General features: G+C 45.6%; 1 protein-coding gene across 1 annotated transcript in view; it reads right to left on the minus strand.

The window, feature by feature from the left end:
* Positions 1 to 1742: 1742 nt before the first annotated feature.
* The window catches only part of LOC122922310 (pleckstrin homology domain interacting protein), a 177080-nt gene continuing 156378 nt past the window's right edge, over positions 1743 to 22444 (minus strand). Inside the window, exons 35-37 of the mRNA XM_044272879.1 lie at positions 22135 to 22385; positions 21537 to 21698; positions 1743 to 4122 (exon numbers count right to left, since the gene is read on the minus strand). Of these exons, the coding sequence (XP_044128814.1) occupies positions 3365 to 4122; positions 21537 to 21698; positions 22135 to 22385 (1171 nt within the window). The 3' untranslated portion in view covers positions 1743 to 3364. The remainder of the gene's footprint in view (positions 4123 to 21536; positions 21699 to 22134; positions 22386 to 22444) is intronic.

The raw sequence follows: 22444 nt of genomic DNA on the forward strand, positions 1-22444 counted from the left end.
GTGAATGGATGCAGAACATAGACACCTGCAATTTGCGGACTGCACATCACAGACACTATAATAGAAGATGCCTTTTCTGGTCCACAATTGCGGACAAGAATAGGACATGTTCTATTTTTTTTTTCAGGAACGGAATTGCGGATCCCGAAAATGTTATCCGTTCCAGCCCCATTAAAAGTGAATGGGTCTGCAAATTGCAGAACAAATGTAGACCCAAATTATGGATGTGTGAATGGACCCTAAAAGGGGTTGGTCACTAAATAAAGTACTTTCTACTATATAGTGGGAAGTAGGGTAAAAAAAAAAAAAGTTTCCTAATATACTTTATTAAAAAAATCCAAATGGTAATGGGTTTATAATGAGCCCCGCCCCCTCAGCATGCAGCCAGTTCGTCCATGGCTGCACGCAACATGGAGCTTTAGAAAAAGCTCGTCCATGGCTTTATTCTAACTGCACATGCACTGCTTTTCCTAAGAGTAGCGCAAGCCTAGTCTGCCCCGGCTTGCTCCCTGCTTCGACTCGGTCTCTACAACCAACTTATTCCTGTCAAGAGTTTGGAGTGGGAAGAAAAGTAAGAGCGCCTCAGGGATGACAGGAATAAGCCAGTTGTAGAGACAGAGTCGGAGCAGGGAGCGTGCCACGGGCAGACTGTGCAGCGCATGTGCAGTTAGAATAAAGCCATGGACGCGCTTTCTCTAAAGCGCCCCCATGTCGCGTGCAGCCATGGACGAACTGGCTGCACGCTGAGCTCATTATAAAAACATTACCATTCGGATTTTGTTAATAACGTATATTAGGAAACTTTTTTTTTACCCTACTTCCCACTATATAGTGGAAAGTACTTATATAGTGGCCAACTACTTTAAGTTTTTGACTGGTGAGCTTTGACTGCTGGGATCCCTACCAAGAATGAGAAGGTGGGTCCTGTATCCCCTTGGTAGGAACAGTCAGCCATCTCTCAGTTAATCCCATAGTGTTGAAGCAGCAGCTCACATGCTCAACAAGTCTATTTATACGGGACACACCGGACCTTTTTTTTTGTTTTATCAATAGGGATCCTAGCTGTCAGGGCCCCATTAGACACTTATCCTATCTATAGATGTTAACGACCCCTTTAAGGAACCCAGAAACACCTGGAACTAGCACAAGCTGCCTACTGATGTAGCACTTTTCTTCTTCCTTCCCATATAGATGCTGGGTCTCTTACTTGGGCGGTAGGTATTTGTATTTCACAATGTGCGATTCGTTACTTGTGCCTTTCTTAAACTTTTCCTTAGAATGGTCCTAATGGGTTCCTCAGTATTTAATTTAGCAAATATTCTCTGTACTACCTTATCCTGTACCAGTGAACCGCAATTCCTGGGCTCTGTGAGACTTTGACAGGGCCACGTTATGAATAAATATGGTGGTGATCATCATGCAAGTGTAAATGAATCCGGCCGTCAAAAAGATGAAAATAAAGCACTCCCCAATTAAAATACCCGCTTTATTGATACGTCAACAATCCATAAAATACACCGGAATGAGAAGGGAATACTGAGGCAACGGCCTGTAGAAGCACGGTCAATGCAACGCGGCCGTCGCCTCAGTATCGCTTCTTCATTCCGGTGTACTTTATGGATTGTTGACTTGTCAATAAAGAGGATATTTTAATTGGGGAGTGCTGTATTTTCATCTTATTGAAGGCTGCTTACGGGGAATAGAATATTTGCATAGATTTACATAAAATAAAAAAGGACAGAAAAGTTGTAAAACATTTACTAAACAGTCTGTCTCTTTCATACAGAACAAACTATCATTTCCAATAAACAGTTTAAAGCTGCAGTGTATCGTACAATGAGTGTTCCTTATTTGACAACAGCATACAGTTTATTACATTTAGTTAAAATATAGAAGTCCTTTTAATATACATTGTTTAGGAAGGGGGGGATACAAGGCACACAAATTAAATTAGATTTTGCTGAAACCCTATGAACTTGTCAATGTGGTATAAACGCAGGGAAAAGCATTACCAAAAATAAAACAGTGTGCGTTGACTTTATAAAATCAAAACTACCCAGCCTTTAGAATCAAACTACACAGTGACCTTTTAAAATTAGTTTTTAATCCTACTTGTGTCTAAAAAAGAATCATGTAAAAGTCTGATACTTGGATTAGAAATGTGTCACGTGTAAAATGCTGTATTACACGTACCTGTATACACATATGTACACGTTTTATTATGTACACATTTTTGCAGTTGAACAGATGAGAAACATTCAAACAAATATCGCCATTTACCGACAAAGCAGTCCAATCTGAACCCCTAAAATGCTCACGATACTGAGCCTCACAATAGGTTGCCAAGCTAGAGCAAAAAGTCTCCCCAATTCGTCTGTTAAATGTACACGTAGGTTTGATCTTCCTTCCTTTCTCCTGCCCATACAGGAATAAAAATGCAATTTGGGTTTCATATTAAACAAAAAAATACTAAGCAACATGAGGATACCAATAAACCAGTACTTCTAAAAGTCACATTAGCTGGACATTACCAGCGGGTGGAAAACACCAAAATATATAAAATATATATATATATCTACACACATTTATATAGACTGCCCCCAATTAACTTTCAAGCTATTACATCCTCTCTGACGCCTTGCCCTGCATCTTATTAACAAAAGTACCAAAACAGAAGTGAGCACAGCCTACACCATCTTCATCGCATTATACAAGTTATTTTGTACGTCTGCTATATACAGAGATTGTGCGCATTTCTGACAATCAGAAGTTGTAGGCTTTAACTGCATTCAGTCTCAGTCTTTGGCACACTAATCTGATTTACTGATTGGTACTAGATAGAGGTCTGAAAAATTAGACACAAATGAAATATCTTCCAATGTGGATATATAAAGTATATCAATATATACGGGTATAAGTATATAGATATATGTGTTTTTACTGCCTATGTACAGGATACTGCACAAAAGAAGGCCTGAAGGTACAATGGAGAATGTTTACCCATGTGTAAGGTAACACTTATTTTGTATTCATTATATTTTGCCTAGAATAATATTGTCTCATACATCCAATATGTATCGGCAGGCTATTTTTTTCTTTCATTTGTGCAGAATCCAAAAATGCATTTACAAGTTGGTATATATATATATATATATATTTATGATGGGATTTGTTCTGCCTGATCTGAGGCTTGGAACTACATATACTGAAATGCTTACAGTTTATCCATAGGCAATAAATAGAAAATTTTTAAAATAAGAAAAGAAACACCTATGAAAATGTCCCCTTCCCTTGGAAGAGTTTTCAGTTTTTTTATAGCAGCAAAAAAGCCAATATACTTCAGTAAAGCTGCACTATAGTACATTTACCAGCCTATTAAATTTGCCTTTGCTTTCTCTGTTAATTTTCGTACCCTTCCTCTGCTTGAGGTTCCAAAAGTCAAAGAAGTGTCTTCAAACAGCAGTTGTCTTTGCTCTTCCTCAGAGTCTTCTTCATTGTAAAAGGCTGTTCTTCTTCCCTGATTCCTAGTTCTCATCTGGAGTTCAGAATGATTCAGTCCTTCTGAAGTGTCTGGCGTTTCATCCGTGGGCTCTTCAGGCTTTTTACATTTACTTCTTGTTTGTATTTTAGTTGTCTCTTGTTTTGGGGCTTGCTCTGGCTTGGTCTGTGTTGGTGCAGGAGGAGGAGGAGGAGGAGGAGGAGGAGGAGGAGGAGGAGAAGGAAGCGGAACAGTTGCCTCCAATAGCTCAGGTTTTACTTTTGGCTTTCGACCTCTCTTTTTTTTTGGTACCTCATTTTCACTCTTAACAGTTACTCCCACATCATGAGAGTTGTAAGTGGAAGAAGTAGGTTGCTTTTTAATAGTTTTATCTGGTGATACAACAGGCCTATTCGGGTTTACGGGTACAACTTGTGACTGATCATCATTCCTGGGGTATTTTGGTTTTCGGCCCCTTTTTTTGGGTACTACTTGAACTGCAGTGTTGGAGTCACTGTTACTGGTTGCGTTATTTACAACTACCTTTGGTTTACGACCAGGACGCCCTTTCACTGCTGGCTTGTTTGGAAGGCTGCTGTGTCCATTAACCTGAACTCCCAATTGTGGCAAAATATCTTTCTTTTCTGTTGCAAGAAAAATAACATTGAAATTACATGATGGAACCAATTTACAGAAAAACAACTATATATATATATATATATATATATATATATATATATATATATATATATATATATATATATATATATATATATATATATATATATATATATATATATATATATATATATATATATAACACAGAAAAAACTGCGGCACTCCTTGAAGTAGAAAAATGTGCAATTTATTCACACATGTCAGCAGAGACAACGTTTCGGTTCTCTCCCAGAACCTTTTTCAAGTCAAGTGAACATAAAAAGTGCATATGTGCATATATAAATACATCATCACTTAGTGCCTAATTGATTCAACAACCAATGCAATAGCAGTGCACTCCCCATTGGGGGTAAGCTACAACTCATGTGATCAGTTCCTAAAGTTAACATTGATACCAATCTATCCTAAATACATGTAGGTGAAGTTTTTTAAAAAACTTATTTCATTGAAATCCTCGTAATTACGTATACGTGCATACAATAAAGTGAACAGTGCAATTAAAATCATGACTGTAATACCTTCTTAAAGAGAGTTATGGAGAGAAATATCGGGAGAGGCGTCTTCTCTTGTATGGAGGCTCGCGCCACTGTTCCGCGTCTGCTACTCCCCACTGCGCATGTGTCAGTCCCTCTTCCCTCGTGACGCCGTACATAACCACCCTGCGTCACATCTGGGCGGAGTCCCACATGATGACGCTTGATCGGCCGCCCCAGCACCATCCCCGCACGCACTGCGTGCGAAACTGAGCTGCGCCAGTCGCACCGAGCCGCATCACTGGTCTGTAACCGCCATCTTACATTAGGGCATTCATCTGGGCAAAATATTACAACTCTGTTTTCCCATAGTTCTTCTCCAAACCTCTAATCCGTTATAGGCAACAGTCCACATAACATTTTAAACAATGCCTACAGACAATTAAGCCACATGTATAACATGAACATGACCATAGCTTCTATTAATTCACTACATACAGTATGCGATACACATCAAATCACAGGGCTGTGAACTTGAGACTAGCTGACCATTTCTCCCGTTACCCTAAATTCAACGTTTAGCCCTTTTGGTTTCAAAGTATCTAGTCGGAAAATCCACTTAAGCTCAATTTTCTTTAATATGTTTAATCGATCCCCTCCTCTTACCAAGGGTTTAACGTGGTCAATGACCATAAATCTCAAGTCACTCTCCCTGTGATTTTTTTCTACAAAATGCTTCGATACAGGCAAATCAGTTCTTTTACTCCTAATGGACTGTCTATGGTTATTCAACCTGGTTTTTAACTCACATGTCGTTTCGCCGACATATAGCCTTTTACAAGGGCACCACAGCACATATATCACCCATGATGAGTCACAGGTGAGATAGTGCCTTATGTTAAAGATCTCTCCCGTGTCTGGATGTGTGAACCCTGATCCTTTCACCATCAGTTTGCAGTTCACACATCCAAGACACGGGAAAGAGCCAGTGCGCCTTGTCTTCAAAAATGTCTGTCTTACTTGTCCTTTTTCAGGTACTCTTGAGTGCACAACCTTATCCCTAATGTTCCCTGCTCTTTTATATGCCATCATAGGTGGATTCTTAAAGGCTGCAATATTTGGGTGTCCACTACTCAATAGCCCCCAGTGGCGCCTCACTATATTTTCAATATTGGGGCTCAACTCGTTATATGATGATATGAATGGCAATCTGTCATTCACTTGTCTTTGTTTGGGGACCAACAGCTCCTCTCTTGAAGCTTCTCTAGCTCTATCCGCATGTTTTTTCACTAGCCTTCTAGGGTAACCCCTATCAACAAAGGCTTGTGCCATCTTATTCATTGCCAAATGCATGTTCTCTTCCTTATCAACTATTCTCCGTACCCGGAGTAACTGACTAAACGGTAAAGAGTCCACCATCCTCCGTGGGTGACCACTTGTAAAATGCAATAATGTATTCTTATCAGTGGATTTAATATTCAAATCCATATGTAACTGATCATCCTCAATATATACCTGTGTATCTAGGTACTGCACACGGTCAGCCGATGCCGTTAACGTAAATTGGATCTCCCTATCTAGAGAGTTCAAAAATACGTGAAAGTCCATCAGCTGATCCATAGTGCCACCCCAAATGAGGAAAATGTCATCTATGTACCTCCACCACGTCAATACTTGGTTGAAGTGGGGAGATACATAGACGAGACGTTCCTCAAATGACCGTACAAAAATATTTGCATAGGTGGGCGCGGCGTTGGACCCCATCGCCGCGCCCATCGTTTGCAAATAAAACTGTCCCTGGAACTCAAAGTAATTGTTCCTCAGAGACAGCTCCATCAATGCTAATACAAACTGTCGTGCTGGGGCGGAATAGTCCGAATATTGTAACATCTCAGCCACAGCCGACAGTCCCTTTTCATGGTTAATAGACGTGTATAATGACACTATGTCAAAAGATGCCAAAATCGCCCCTTTCGGAACCCTCGTTCCTTTAATCTTGGTGATGAAGTCTCCGGTGTCCCTAATGTATGACTTAGCACCCATAGCGTACTCCCTAAGTATTTTATCCAAAAAAACATTTATGTTTGACAGAATCGAATTCCTGCCCGAAATTATTGGCCGTCCCGGAGGATCGACCAACCTTTTATGTATCTTTGGTAATACATATATAGTGGGTGTAACCGGAGACTTCACCACCAAAAATTCTTTAAGTTGTTTATCAATGGTCCCATCCTGTACTGCAGCTGTTAGATGTGCATCAATTTTCCTGGCAATATCGAATCTGGGGTCCCTGACCAATGGTTCATAGACACCAGGTTCACGCAATTGCCTGTGTATTTCCTGTATATATCGAGAGGTGTCCATAACCACGATCCCACCACCCTTGTCCGCAGACTTGATGGTGAGATCGGGGTTACTGGACAAACTCTCAAGCGCAGACATTTCCTGTGCCGTAATATTTGGTTTAGTAAAGATTTCACCTTGGGTTCTTTTTCTTAGTATGGCAACATCTCTCTTGACCGCCTCTATAAAACACTCTAGGGCATGCGAATTAACAAGAGGAAAAAAATCACTTTTTAAATGCAAACCAAACTGTTGTAACGTCAATTGATCATCAGAATGATCAGTCTCATTAGTATTAATGGCACCAGGGGAACTGGAGTCGAACCACACCCTCAGTTTTAAATTCCTGAAGAGGCGGTTCAAGTCCAGTTCCAACTGGAACCAATCAGGTTTAGCCTGTGGACAAAATGACAGTCCTTTGTTCAGAACTTTCAATTCATGCTCAGTCAATGAATAAGATGAAATATTTATCACCACATTCGACTCTACTTCTTCTTTGTTACATTCATCTGTCTGGAGTTGTTGGTCCTCATTAATCTCTGTGCCCTGGTTTTTCCCAGAATAATGAAATAAATAAATGGGCGAGAAACAACGATGCAAATGATGATTTCAACTCTAGCCAGCCTGGAACTTTTTTAGGCCCACGTGTCGCTACGGGAGACGCCCCACAAGAAGGGGAGGTGTCCGACACAGGAGATCTGGGAAAAACCAGGGCACAGAGATTAATGAGGACCAACAACTCCAGACAGATGAATGTAACAAAGAAGAAGTAGAGTCGAATGTGGTGATAAATATTTCATCTTATTCATTGACTGAGCATGAATTGAAAGTTCTGAACAAAGGACTGTCATTTTGTCCACAGGCTAAACCTGATTGGTTCCAGTTGGAACTGGACTTGAACCGCCTCTTCAGGAATTTAAAACTGAGGGTGTGGTTCGACTCCAGTTCCCCTGGTGCCATTAATACTAATGAGACTGATCATTCTGATGATCAATTGACGTTACAACAGTTTGGTTTGCATTTAAAAAGTGATTTTTTTCCTCTTGTTAATTCGCATGCCCTAGAGTGTTTTATAGAGGCGGTCAAGAGAGATGTTGCCATACTAAGAAAAAGAACCCAAGGTGAAATCTTTACTAAACCAAATATTACGGCACAGGAAATGTCTGCGCTTGAGAGTTTGTCCAGTAACCCCGATCTCACCATCAAGTCTGCGGACAAGGGTGGTGGGATCGTGGTTATGGACACCTCTCGATATATACAGGAAATACACAGGCAATTGCGTGAACCTGGTGTCTATGAACCATTGGTCAGGGACCCCAGATTCGATATTGCCAGGAAAATTGATGCACATCTAACAGCTGCAGTACAGGATGGGACCATTGATAAACAACTTAAAGAATTTTTGGTGGTGAAGTCTCCGGTTACACCCACTATATATGTATTACCAAAGATACATAAAAGGTTGGTCGATCCTCCGGGACGGCCAATAATTTCGGGCAGGAATTCGATTCTGTCAAACATAAATGTTTTTTTGGATAAAATACTTAGGGAGTACGCTATGGGTGCTAAGTCATACATTAGGGACACCGGAGACTTCATCACCAAGATTAAAGGAACGAGGGTTCCGAAAGGGGCGATTTTGGCATCTTTTGACATAGTGTCATTATACACGTCTATTAACCATGAAAAGGGACTGTCGGCTGTGGCTGAGATGTTACAATATTCGGACTATTCCGCCCCAGCACGACAGTTTGTATTAGCATTGATGGAGCTGTCTCTGAGGAACAATTACTTTGAGTTCCAGGGACAGTTTTATTTGCAAACGATGGGCGCGGCGATGGGGTCCAACGCCGCGCCCACCTATGCAAATATTTTTGTACGGTCATTTGAGGAACGTCTCGTCTATGTATCTCCCCACTTCAACCAAGTATTGACGTGGTGGAGGTACATAGATGACATTTTCCTCATTTGGGGTGGCACTATGGATCAGCTGATGGACTTTCACGTATTTTTGAACTCTCTAGATAGGGAGATCCAATTTACGTTAACGGCATCGGCTGACCGTGTGCAGTACCTAGATACACAGGTATATATTGAGGATGATCAGTTACATATGGATTTGAATATTAAATCCACTGATAAGAATACATTATTGCATTTTACAAGTGGTCACCCACGGAGGATGGTGGACTCTTTACCGTTTAGTCAGTTACTCCGGGTACGGAGAATAGTTGATAAGGAAGAGAACATGCATTTGGCAATGAATAAGATGGCACAAGCCTTTGTTGATAGGGGTTACCCTAGAAGGCTAGTGAAAAAACATGCGGATAGAGCTAGAGAAGCTTCAAGAGAGGAGCTGTTGGTCCCCAAACAAAGACAAGTGAATGACAGATTGCCATTCATATCATCATATAACGAGTTGAGCCCCAATATTGAAAATATAGTGAGGCGCCACTGGGGGCTATTGAGTAGTGGACACCCAAATATTGCAGCCTTTAAGAATCCACCTATGATGGCATATAAAAGAGCAGGGAACATTAGGGATAAGGTTGTGCACTCAAGAGTACCTGATAAAGGACAAGTAAGACAGACATTTTTGAAGACAAGGCGCACTGGCTCTTTCCCGTGTCTTGGATGTGTGAACTGCAAACTGATGGTGAAAGGATCAGGGTTCACACATCCAGACACGGGAGAGATCTTTAACATAAGGCACTATCTCACCTGTGACTCATCATGGGTGATATATGTGCTGTGGTGCCCTTGTAAAAGGCTATATGTCGGCGAAACGACATGTGAGTTAAAAACCAGGTTGAATAACCATAGACAGTCCATTAGGAGTAAAAGAACTGATTTGCCTGTATCGAAGCATTTTGTAGAAAAAAATCACAGGGAGAGTGACTTGAGATTTATGGTCATTGACCACGTTAAACCCTTGGTAAGAGGAGGGGATCGATTAAACATATTAAAGAAAATTGAGCTTAAGTGGATTTTCCGACTAGATACTTTGAAACCAAAAGGGCTAAACGTTGAATTTAGGGTAACGGGAGAAATGGTCAGCTAGTCTCAAGTTCACAGCCCTGTGATTTGATGTGTATCGCATACTGTATGTAGTGAATTAATAGAAGCTATGGTCATGTTCATGTTATACATGTGGCTTAATTGTCTGTAGGCATTGTTTAAAATGTTATGTGGACTGTTGCCTATAACGGATTAGAGGTTTGGAGAAGAACTATGGGAAAACAGAGTTGTAATATTTTGCCCAGATGAATGCCCTAATGTAAGATGGCGGTTACAGACCAGTGATGCGGCTCGGTGCGACTGGCGCAGCTCAGTTTCGCACGCAGTGCGTGCGGGGATGGTGCTGGGGCGGCCGATCAAGCGTCATCATGTGGGACTCCGCCCAGATGTGACGCAGGGTGGTTATGTACGGCGTCACGAGGGAAGAGGGACTGACACATGCGCAGTGGGGAGTAGCAGACGCGGAACAGTGGCGCGAGCCTCCATACAAGAGAAGACGCCTCTCCCGATATTTCTCTCCATAACTCTCTTTAAGAAGGTATTACAGTCATGATTTTAATTGCACTGTTCACTTTATTGTATGCACGTATACGTAATTACGAGGATTTCAATGAAATAAGTTTTTTAAAAAACTTCACCTACATGTATTTAGGATAGATTGGTATCAATGTTAACTTTAGGAACTGATCACATGAGTTGTAGCTTACCCCCAATGGGGAGTGCACTGCTATTGCATTGGTTGTTGAATCAATTAGGCACTAAGTGATGATGTATTTATATATGCACATATGCACTTTTTATGTTCACTTGACTTGAAAAAGGTTCTGGGAGAGAACCGAAACGTTGTCTCTGCTGACATGTGTGAATAAATTGCACATTTTTCTACTTCAAGGAGTGCCGCAGTTTTTTCTGTGTTATATTGCTGGTCCTGGATCGAGGGATCACTGCGGGCACCGCTACAGCTTCAGCTGCATATTAAGGAGTGCTGCCTGACCTTTTGTTATGGATATATATATATATATATATATATATATATATATATATATATATATATACACACACACACACAGTGCCTTGCAAAAGTATTCACCCCCCCCCTGACTTTTTTCATATTTTGTTACATTACAGCCTAGGTTCAATGTTTTGTTAATCTGAATTCTATGTGATGGATCAGAACAAAATAGTCTAAGTTGGTAAAGTGAAATGAGAAAAATATATAAATAAAAACTATTGTTCAGAACTAGAAAACAGAAAATTGGCATGTGCGTATGTATTCACCCCCTTTGTTAGGAAGCCCATAAAAAGCTCTGGTGCAACCAAATTACCTTCAGAAGTCACATAATTAGTGAAATGATGTCCACTTGTGTGCAATCTAAGTGTCACATGATCTGTCATTACATATACAAACCTTTTTTGAAAGGCCCCAGAGGCTTCAACACCTAAGCAAGAGGCATCACTAACCAAACACTGCCATGAAGACCAAGGAACTCTTCAAACAAGTAAGGGACAATGTTGTTGAGAAGTCAGGGTTAGGTTATAAAAAAAAATATCCAAATCTTTCATGATCCCTAGGAGCACCATCAAATCTATCATAACCAAATGGAAAGAACATGGCACAAGAGCAAACCTGCCAAAAGATGGCCGCCTACCAAAACTCACGGACCGGGCGGCAAGGAGGGCATTAATCAGAGACGCAGCATAAAGACCTAAGGTAACCCTGGAGAAGCTGCAGAGTTCCACAGCAGAGACTGGAGTATCTGTACATATGATGACAATAAGCCGTACGCTCCATAGAGTTGGGCTTTATGGCAGAGTGGCCACAAGAAAGCCATTACTTTCAGCTAAAAACAAAACGGCACGTTGCGAGTTTGCCAAAAGGCATGTGGGAGACTCCCAAAATGTATGGAGGAAGGTGCTCTGGTCTGATGAGACTAAAATTTAACTTTTTGCCCATCAAAGAAAACGATATGTCTGGTGCAAACCCAACACATCACATCACCCAAACACCATCCCCACAGTGAATCATGTTGGTGGCAGCATCATGCTGTGGGGATGTATTTCAGCAGCCAGGACTGGGAAACTGGTCAGAGTTGAGGGAAAGATGGATAGTGCTAAATACGGGGATATTCATGAGCAAAATCTGTACCATTCCGTGCGTGATTTGAGGCTAAGACCGACGTTCACCTTCCAGCAGGACAATGACCCCAAACACACTGCTAAATCAACACTTGAGTGGTTTAAGAGGAAACATGTAAATGTGTTGGAATGGCCTAGTCAAAGCCCAGATCTCAGTCCAATAGAAAATCCTTGGTCAGACTTAAAGATTTCTGTTCACAAGCGCAAACATCCAACTTGAAGGAGCTGGAGCAGTTTTGTAAGGAGGAATGGGCAAAAATCCCAGTGGTAAGATGTGGGAAGCTCATAGAGACTTAGGCAAAGCGACTTGGAGCTGTGATTGCCGCAAAAGGTGGCTCTACAAAGTATTGATTTTAAGGGAGTGAATAGTTATGCACATTGACTTTTTCTGTTATTTTGTGCTATTTGTCGTCTGCTTCACAATAAAAAATTAATCTTCAAAGTTGTGGGCATGATCTGTAAATTAAATTATGCAAATCTCCTCTCTCTCTCTCTCTCTCTCTCTCTCTCCCCATGTATAATTATATACGTATATAATTATATACATATAATTTTCAGATTGTCTCTCTGACTCCCATAGGTTATCACAGATTTACCTTATCCACAGGATCTATAGAACCCCAGTTTTTCTACACAAAATTAGTATATGTTTTCACGAAAAAGTATGTGAACCCTTTGGAATGATATGAATTTCTGCACATACAATGTGTTCTGATCTTCATCTAAGTCACAACAATAGACAATCACAGTCTGCTTAAAGGGTTTCTACCACTTAGTTTTCACATAATTAGCTTTCAGACACAGCGATCCACTAGTGTCTGCTCTGCCAAACAATCCTAATATAATAGCTTTTGGGGCAGCAGTTTCGCTAAAAAATAACTTATATTGATATGCTAATGACCCTCTAGGTGCTATGGAGGCGTCATTAGCACCTAGAGGATCGGTCTACCTTCACAAAATGCCGCCGCCCAGCGCGTCCCTCCAGCCCGCCCATCTCCTCCGGAATGCGATCAAGCGGACGAATTCTCGCGCATGCGCGTCTGTATTCGGCGCATGCGCAGTGAATGTCCGACCGCTTCCCTGCTCAGACATCTCCGCTGCGCCTGTTCCTCGGAGCACTATGACGTCATCGGCGCAGGCGAGATGTCTGAACAGGGAAGCGGTCGGACATTCACTGCGCATGCGCCGAATACAGACGCGCATGCGCGAGAATTCGTCCGCTTGATCGCATTCCGGAGGAGATGGGCGGGCTGGAGGGACGAGCTGGGCGGCGGCATTTTGTGAAGGTAGACCGATCCTCTAGGTGCTAATGACGCCCCCATAGCACCTAGAGGGTCATTAGCATATCAATATAAGTTATTTTTTTAGCGAAACGGCTGCCCCAAAAACGAGATTTTTGTGAACTCACCTTGTAAAATCTTTCTCGCTTTATTCATTGGGGGACACAGGACCATGGGTATAGCTTGCTGCTGCCACTAGGAGGCGACACTAGGCTGAAAGCTGTTTGCTCCTCCTCTGCAGGCTATACCCCCTCCAGCCTGGAGAGAGCATATCAGTTTGTGCTTCAGCAGTAGGAGAAAAGTACCGAAACAAAACAAAAACAGGAAGACCACAGTCCAACCAAACAACCGAACCTGACCTCAGTCCCAACCGGCAACTTGGACCACTGGTCTCAGTAGAAACCAACAACAATGGGTGGGTGCTGCGTCCCCCAATGAATAAAGCGAGAAAGAGATTTTACAAGGTGAGTTCACAAAAATCTCGTTTTCTCGCTCATATCATTGGGGGACACAGGACCATGGGACGTCCTAAAGCAGTCCCCAGGGTGGGAAAAACCGCTGACTCCACCTCCCACAGTCGAGCCACTACACTGCGGCCTGTAAAATCCTACGGCCAAGAGCAGCATCCGCCGAAGCGAACGAATGCACTTTGTAAAACTTGGTGAAGGTGTGCAACGAAGACCAAGTTGCTGCCTTACACAGTTGAGACGCCGAAGCGTTGTGAAAGTGTGCCCAAGAAGCCCCGACCGCCCTGGTAGAGTGAGCCGTTATACCAGGCGGAGGAACCCTGCCTTTGGAGTGGTAGGCCTCGTGAATGGCCAATCTAATCCACCGAGCAATCGCCACCTTGGATGCCGCCAAACCCTTCCGAGGACCCTCCGGAACTATGAACAGAGAATCCGCTCGCCTAAAGGAGGCTACTGCGGCCAGGTAGATTCGTAAGGCCCGCACCACATCCAAACGATGAAGCGCCACTTCCCTAGGATGGGAAGGTTTAGGGCAAAGCGAAGGGAGGACAATGTCCTCATTGACATGGAACGCCGACACCACCTTCGGCAGAAACGACGGCACCGTCCGGAGCACCACCTTATCCTGATGGAACACCAAGAAGGGCTCCTTGCCCGACAGTGCCGCCAGTTCCGATACCCGACGTATGGACGTAATGGCAACTAGGAATGCGACCTTCCATGACAACATGCGGAGGGAGACTTCTCGCAGGGGTTCAAACGGCTCGGCCTGAAGTGCCACCAGCACCAAATTCAGGTCCCAGGAATGCAATGGCGGCCGATATGGAACCGCTGTGTGCGCAACCCCCTGCATGAAGGTCTCGACGGGCCCCAGCACCGCCAGCGTACGCTGGAAAAATATAGAAAGGGCCGAAACCTGCCCTTTCAACGAACTTAGGGCCAGACCCAGCTCCAAACCCGCCTGAAGAAAGGCCAATACCGTAGGGAGGGAGAACCTCCTAGAGGGGAGGTCCCTGTCCTCACAGAACTTCAGGAACGACTTCCACGTACGATAGTAGATTCTCGCGGAGGAGGGCTTCCGAGCCCTAATCATCGTGCGAACGACCGCATCCGAGAAACCCCTTTTCTTCAGCAGGAAGGTTTCAATAGCCACGCCGTCAAACGTAGCGTATGTAAACCCTGGTGGAAGACTGGGCCCTGTGAGAGCAGGTCGGGCCTGAGTGGAAGAGGCCACGGCGCGTCCCCCAGGAGCAGAACAAGCTCCGAGTACCAAGCTCGGCGCGACCAATCCGGGGCAATCAGGAGCGTCTGAACACCCTCCATCCTGACTCTGCGAAGAATCCGTGGTAGGAGCGGCAGCGGCGGGAACACATACAGAAAACTGAAGTCGTCCCACGGTGCCACGAGTGCGTCTACGCCGTAGGCCATCGGGTCCCTGGCGCGAGACAGGAAGCACGGGAGTTTGTGGTTCAACCGAGATGCCATTAGATCCACTTCCGGGCGACCCCACCGGAGACAAAGGTCCTCGAACACCTCCGGGTGGAGAGCCCACTCCCCCGCGTCCACAGTCGTACGGCTGAGGAAATCCGCCGTCCAATTGTCCACGCCCGGGATGAAAATCGCCGAGATCACCGGAACATGGGCCTCCGCCCACTGCAGGATCCTCGCGGCCTCGTCCATCACCGTTCCGCTGCGCGTCCCCCCCTGGTGATTGATGTAGGCAACCGCTGTCGCGTTGTCCGACTGTATCCTTACCGGACGTCCCCGCAACTCGGTGGTCCAATGGCAAAGGGAGAGGTAGATGGCCCGGAGCTCCAGGATATTGATGGGTAGTTTGGACTCCGACAGAGACCAGACACCCTGGGCCGTCCGAGTCGTGATCACCGTCCATGACACCGGCAGGAACGACTTCCCCGACGACAGGTGGTCCGGAACCATCCACCAGGCGAGAGCCTCGCGAACGGGCTGAGACAGCGAGATCCTGCGGTCCAGTGAATCCCGGGACTTGTCCCAGGAGGACAGAATGAGCCGCTGAAACTCCCTGGTGTGGAACTGGGCGAACGGTACCGCCTCGAATGAGGCCACCATCAGCCCCAGAACTCGCATGCAGTCGCGAATCGACACCTTGCGACGCCGGGTGAGCAGATCCACTGCATTCCGAATGCCCGAGCTCTTGTCCAGAGGGAGACGCACCACGGCAGCCTCGGAATCCAGAGTCATACCCAGGAACCTGATCCGAGTGGTCGGAGACAGGCAAGACTTCCCCCGGTTGAGAATCCACCCGAAGCGAGTGAGCGTGCTCATTGTAATCCGAAGACTGTCTGCGCATTGCGACGCTGAAGGGGCCTTGACTAAGATGTCGTCCAGGTATGGGAGAAGGGTAATGCCCCTGGACCGCAGAATCCCCAGAAGGGGTGCCAGAACCTTCGTGAACACACGCGGGGCCGTCGCCAGACCGAATGGCAGAGCGACGAACTGGAAATGATCCGACCGGATGGCGAATCGGAGGAACCGTTGGTGCACGGTAGCGATAGGTATGTGGAGATACGCATCTTGCACGTCCAAAGACGCCATGTGCTCCCCCTGCACCAACGAGGCCACAACAGAACGAAGAGATTCCATTCTGAACCTCTGAACCCGTAGATAACGGTTCAGAAGTTTGAGGTCCAGCACCGGTCTCACATCGCTCTCTTTCTTGGGGACCACAAACAGGTTGGAGTAAAAACCTGTGAAACGTTCCTCCGGAGGTACCGGAGAAATCACCCCCCGCAGAAGTAGGGACTGGACGGCGTTCAAGAAAGCCGCGGCCCGGACGGGATCCCTGGGAGGCTGGGAAAGGAAAAAACGGTTGGGGGGAAGAGATCTGAATTCTATTTTGTAGCCTGAAGAAACTACCTCGAGCGCCCATGCGTCCGGAATGTGGGCGTGCCAAATGTCCTGGAACAGGAGAAGACGCCCCCCCACCTGCGAGGGTGGGGACAAACCTTCATGCGGAAGGCTGCTTACTTGGGGCTGTGCGAGGTTGCTGGGCCCGCGGACGCCAGGCCTGCTGGGGCTTAAAAGACGGACCTTTCCGCCGATCCTGGTTGGACGGCCCCGCCGCGGAGGTGGGAACTGAACGGGTGCCCGAGAAACGGCGAAAGGACTGAAAGCGTGAAGACGCGGACCTGGACTGAAAGGGCCGCTTCGCTTTGGGTTGGGGCAGATGGGTGCTTTTCCCACCCGTAGCTTCTGAGATTATTACATCCAGTTTCGGCCCAAAAAGCCGAGCCCCAGAAAACGGAAGCTTTAACAGAGAACGTTTAGAGGAAGAATCGGCCTTCCAGGCCTTGAGCCATAACTCCCGGCGAACCGAAGTGGTGAGAGCCGAGGCACGGGCCACCATCGACCCAGCGTCCAGTGCCGCTTCGCAGAGATATTTCCCCGCATGGGAGATTTGGAGCGCAGACAACTCGAGTTCCGCGGGCGGGAGGTTGGATAACACGTCCTGGCTCAAACGGAGGGAACCACTCCGAAACCGCCTTGGCTACCCAAGCGGATGCGCAAATCGGACGCAGCGCCGAACCGCTCGCCGTAAAGATGGACTTGGAGAGCGACTCCACGCGGCGGTCCACCGGCTCCTGGAGGGAAGAACCATCCGCAACCGGAATGGTCGTAGATTTCGCCATGCGAGCCACCGGCGGGTCCACCTTTGGCGGGGAGGACCACTGCTCCACGGCCTCGCGTGGAAAGGGGTAGAGAAGGTCTAGGCGTTTCGGGATAACAAAACGCAAACCCGGTTGGTCCCAAGCCTTGTTAACCACAATAGAAAAATCTTCGTGCAACGGGAATGCCTTAGGAGTCTGTTTCGCACGCAGAAACGACACCCCTTGTTGACTAGTGGAGGGAAGATCCTCCTGAACCCGGAAGGTGTCCCTTATCGCCGAAATCAGGCTATCCACCATGGAAGCAATCTGAGAAGAGTGCTCCAGATCCATATCCGCATCCGAATCCCCAAGCTCACCCTCTGACAGTGCGTCACCTAACAGGGAGGACGCCTGTGACTGGGATCCAGGAGCAGGGGGGGATGCTGAGGCGTCAGAGGAGGAACGGTTACCTGCTCTGGGGCGCTTACTAGGAGGTCTGCCTCTGGTTTGTGTGCAATGCGGTTGCGCGGATTGCACCGGTGGCGATTTCTCTACCAAACGACCCAACAGAGAAAGGGTGGAATGGGAGATCTTAGAGAGGTCCTCCACTGCCCGAGACAGGGACCTTGCCCAGTCTGGTTCCCCCTGAACAGGGCGATCTAAGGCTTCTGTGGGCTGCAGTGTTCTAGGGGGATTGCTCTGCGCAGGCTTCTGACAAGCCGAGCACAGTGAAAGTGACTGGCCCCGAGGGAATTTAGCTGAACACACTGAACAGGCATAGTGAGTGGTCATACAGGTTGCCTGAGGGGGGTCAGTGGCCGGGTCAGACATGGTTAGATATCCTGCTGAACGGGGTATCTATCTCCTACCAGAGTGGAGCGAGAGCCAAGGTCCTGTGTCCACCACGCTGCGCCGGGAGGAAGAGGAAGTTTCAGCAGGGCGGGAGAATAAGCCCCGCCCCCTGACAGCCCGGGAGCGGCAGGTTAATTGAAGCAGGACACAAGCGCCGCCCACCCCTGTGCACGTGACCGCAGCCGCGGCCAGCGTGCCTAATGTCCCCGATAATATGGCTGCCCAGAAGGGGCCGCTTCGCTGCAGAAGAGGGGAAGATCCCGACACCGCCGTGCGGCAACATAGGTCCCGGCACGCCGCGAATGGCGCATCTGCCCTGCGCAGTGCCGGCTGCGATCGCACTGAAAAGATACTGCTGTGTGCGATGCAGCGGCGAAGAACGGAGGGAGACGGAGCGGACGGCGGATAGGCCCGAGACAGGTGCCGGCGGAACGCACACGGGGGCGCAGGCAGGCGGGCGCTCAGGGGCACTGGTGCTGCCGAGAGTGGGGGCCTGGGAGGCGAGTCACTTACCTATCTTCATCTGTAGACTTCACCCTCAGATGTAACACCAGCAGGACCACCCTACGACCGCTGGCACCAGGCATCAGGGGTCCGGGCAGAAGAGGGCTGAAGAGAGGGTAGTCCTGTAGCTGGGGGGAAGCAGGGGAGCGAGGCTGCCCTGGTCCGCTTTTTCTTCTTGGGGCGGCAAGGCGGTGAACAAGGTACACCGGCCCGCCTCCCGGGGATGCAGGGACGCAAGCGACCCTGGACCCCCCATCCGGATTCTGGAAAAAATAAAAAAATAAAATAAAATAAAAAATCATAGCGCCACCCTGCAAAGCAGGGAGGTCTGCCTCCTACGACACTAAGCTAAAAACTGATATGCTCTCTCCAGGCTGGAGGGGGTATAGCCTGCAGAGGAGGAGCAAACAGCTTTCAGCCTAGTGTCGCCTCCTAGTGGCAGCAGCAAGCTATACCCATGGTCCTGTGTCCCCCAATGATATGAGCGAGAAAGCTATTATATTAGGATTGTTTGGCAGAGCACACACTAGCGTATCGCTAGTGTCTGAAAGCTAATTATGTGAAAACAAAGTGGTAGAAACCCTTTAAACTAATAACACACAAAGAATTAAATGTTACCATGTTTTTATTGAACACACCATGTAAACATTCACAGTGCAGGTGGAAAAAGTATGTGAACCCCTAGACTAATGACATCTCCAAGAGCCAATTGGAGTGGGGTGTCAGCCAACTGGAGTCCAATCAATGAGATGAGATTAGAGGTGTTGGTTACAGCTGCCCTATAAAAAACACACACCAGTTCTGGGTTTGCTTTTTACAAGAAGCATTGCCTGATGTGAATGATGCCTCGCACAAAAGAGCTCTCAGAAGACCCTTTCCTTGCATAAAGCTGGAAAGGGTTATAAAAGTATCTCCAAAAGCCTTGCTGTTCATTAGTCCACGGTGAGACAAATTGTCTATAAATGGAGAGAGAAAGTTCAGCACTGTTGCTACTCTCCCTAGGAGTGGCCGTCCTGTAAAAGATGACTGCAAGAGCACAGCGCAGACTGCTCAATGAGGTGAAGAAGAATCCTAGAGTGTCAGCTAAAGACTTACAAAAATCTCTGGCGTATGCCAACATCCCTGTTAGCGAATCTATGATACGTAAAACACTAAACAAGAATGGATTTCATGGGAGGATACCACAGAGGAAGCCACTGCTGTCCAAAAAAAAAACATTGCTGCGCGTTTACAGTTTGCACAAGAGCACCTGGATGTTCCACCGCAGTACTGGCAAAATATTCTGTGGACAGATGAAACCAAAGTTGAGTTGTTTGGAAGAAACACACAACACTATGTGTGGAGAAAAAAGGCACAGCACACCAACATCAAAACCTCAACTGTGAAGTATGTGTGGTGTGGGCATCATGGTTTGGAGCTGCTTTGCTGGGCCTGGACGGATTACTATCATCGAAGGAAAAATGAATTCCCAAGTTTATCAAGACGTTTTGCAGGAGAACTTAAGGCCATCTATCCTGAGTCCTGACCTCAACCCGATTGAGATGCTGTGGCATGACCTAAAGAAAGCGATTCATACCAGACATCCCAAGAATATTGCTGAACTGAAACAGTTCTGTAAAGAGGAATGGTCAAGAATTACTCCTGACTGTTGTGCACATCTGATCTGCAACTACAGGAAACGTTTGGTTGAAGTTATTGCTGCCAAAGGAGGTTCAACCAGTTATTAAATCCAAGGGTTCACATACTTTTTCCACCTGCACTGTGAATGTTTACACGGTGTGTTCAATAAAAACATGGTAACATTTAATTCTTTGTGTGTTATTAGTTTAAGCAGACTGTGATCATCTATTGTTGTGACTTAGATGAAGATCAGATCACATTTTATGACCAATTTGTGCAGAAATCCATATCATTCCAAAGGGTTCACATACTTTCTATATTAGGAATTCCGGACAGTCTTCAGCCTGGATTTAATCCTTGGAGTTCAACGCTTATTATACTAAGCCAGGAAAAGGATTGACAAGAGATGCATACAGCCATCTCCTCCCAAAATGAACACTATTAGGCTGGAGCGGCAGGTCTATTCAAAGAGGGGTAAGATTAATGTCTTCAATAAGGACTTCCTTCCTGTTCTCTAATGGGGATAAAGGGATGGTTTTGGTGTAGCTATCTCATGCTCGTGCTCTATGACTGATAATGTGAATTGAATACATACATATCATGGTGTATACTGTGCAAAATGAATATGTAGTCCTTGGGAAGAGGTGGGGGGATTGGGTGTTTATTGTTTTTTTTTTTGATACGTTTTGGAAAAAAATACTATAAAAACTATTTGTGGTCTATTTAAGGAGGGGTAAGATTAATGTAATTAATAAGATATGGGGACCTTGGCTGCAGACTCTAGGGCTTCCTTCCTGTTCTTTAATGGGGATATAGGGACATCCTATTTTGGATAGTATTTTCTAATACTTTGAATATGGGATATCTGGGTTGGTTTTGGTGTAGATATCTCATGCTCTAGAATGCGAGTTAGATGCATTCATATTATGGTGTATACTGTGCAATATTGGGAAGGGGTGGGGGGAATGGGTTTGTCAGTTATTCTTTTTTTGTATGTTTTGGGGGAAAAATATACAATAAAAACTATTTGATTCCCCCCCCCCAAAAAACAAATATCCAACCTTTGATTGGACTGGACAGCCCTTTCATCTTGCGCTTCAAAGGTTTCTCTTGTTCCGAAGTGTCCTTGAGTACAGCATTCTTTCCCACTTGGCTGCTGGATGGCTGGCTGGCGTTGATGGCAGCAGTCTGACCTCTGGGATGTTTTGCAGAAGGTTCCGATACTATCAGTGGACATATCACACAATTAATACACAATCCAAGGAGAACAACTTAAGAGATTTACTAAAATGCAGAAAATGCGTACAAAAGTCATAAGGTAACAACCAAATCTTTCCTCTGGGTGTGCACATTAAATAGACAGCATTAGGCTATCTACAATATATGCTAGACCATTTTCAATAACTCCAGTGATCCTACCAAAAATGGGGAAGTAGCCGTTACACAAAATAAAAATATATCAAATACTTTGAGAAATTCCTATATGGTAATTTTCATTATATTATTTAAAAAACTCATCAATGTAACTACAGCTCCATATATTTTTCCCATAACTGATCTTTTTTCCAAATAAATAATCTGACGTTCTGAGTTCTTCAGATGAAATACTGATTTTTGGTCCTGTGTAGAGACAGGTGATCCCTTCTATCAATAAAGTACCTGTCTTTCCTGGAGTGGCAGGATTTTTAGGTTTCAAAGCCAGAATCTTAGGTGTAGCAGATTTAGACGGTTGACCTGTAGAAGCCGGCTCGATATGTCGCTTGTAGCTCCTTGTTCGAGCCATAGTACTCGATTCGGATCCTTTTCCGTTTATTTGAGCGGTTGCCTTTTGAGGAGCTAATCGTGCAGGTACTGACACTGTACTTTCTTGTTTTTGCTGATGTCGTACGTATTTTCTTTTCCTTTCAGGGCTAAAATAAATAATAAAAAAACACATTGGCAAAACAACAACCAGAGACATAAACCAAAG

This window comes from Bufo gargarizans, unplaced genomic scaffold (assembly GCF_014858855.1).
Source record: "Bufo gargarizans isolate SCDJY-AF-19 unplaced genomic scaffold, ASM1485885v1 fragScaff_scaffold_186_pilon:::fragment_2:::debris, whole genome shotgun sequence".
Lineage (NCBI taxonomy): Eukaryota > Metazoa > Chordata > Amphibia > Anura > Bufonidae > Bufo > Bufo gargarizans.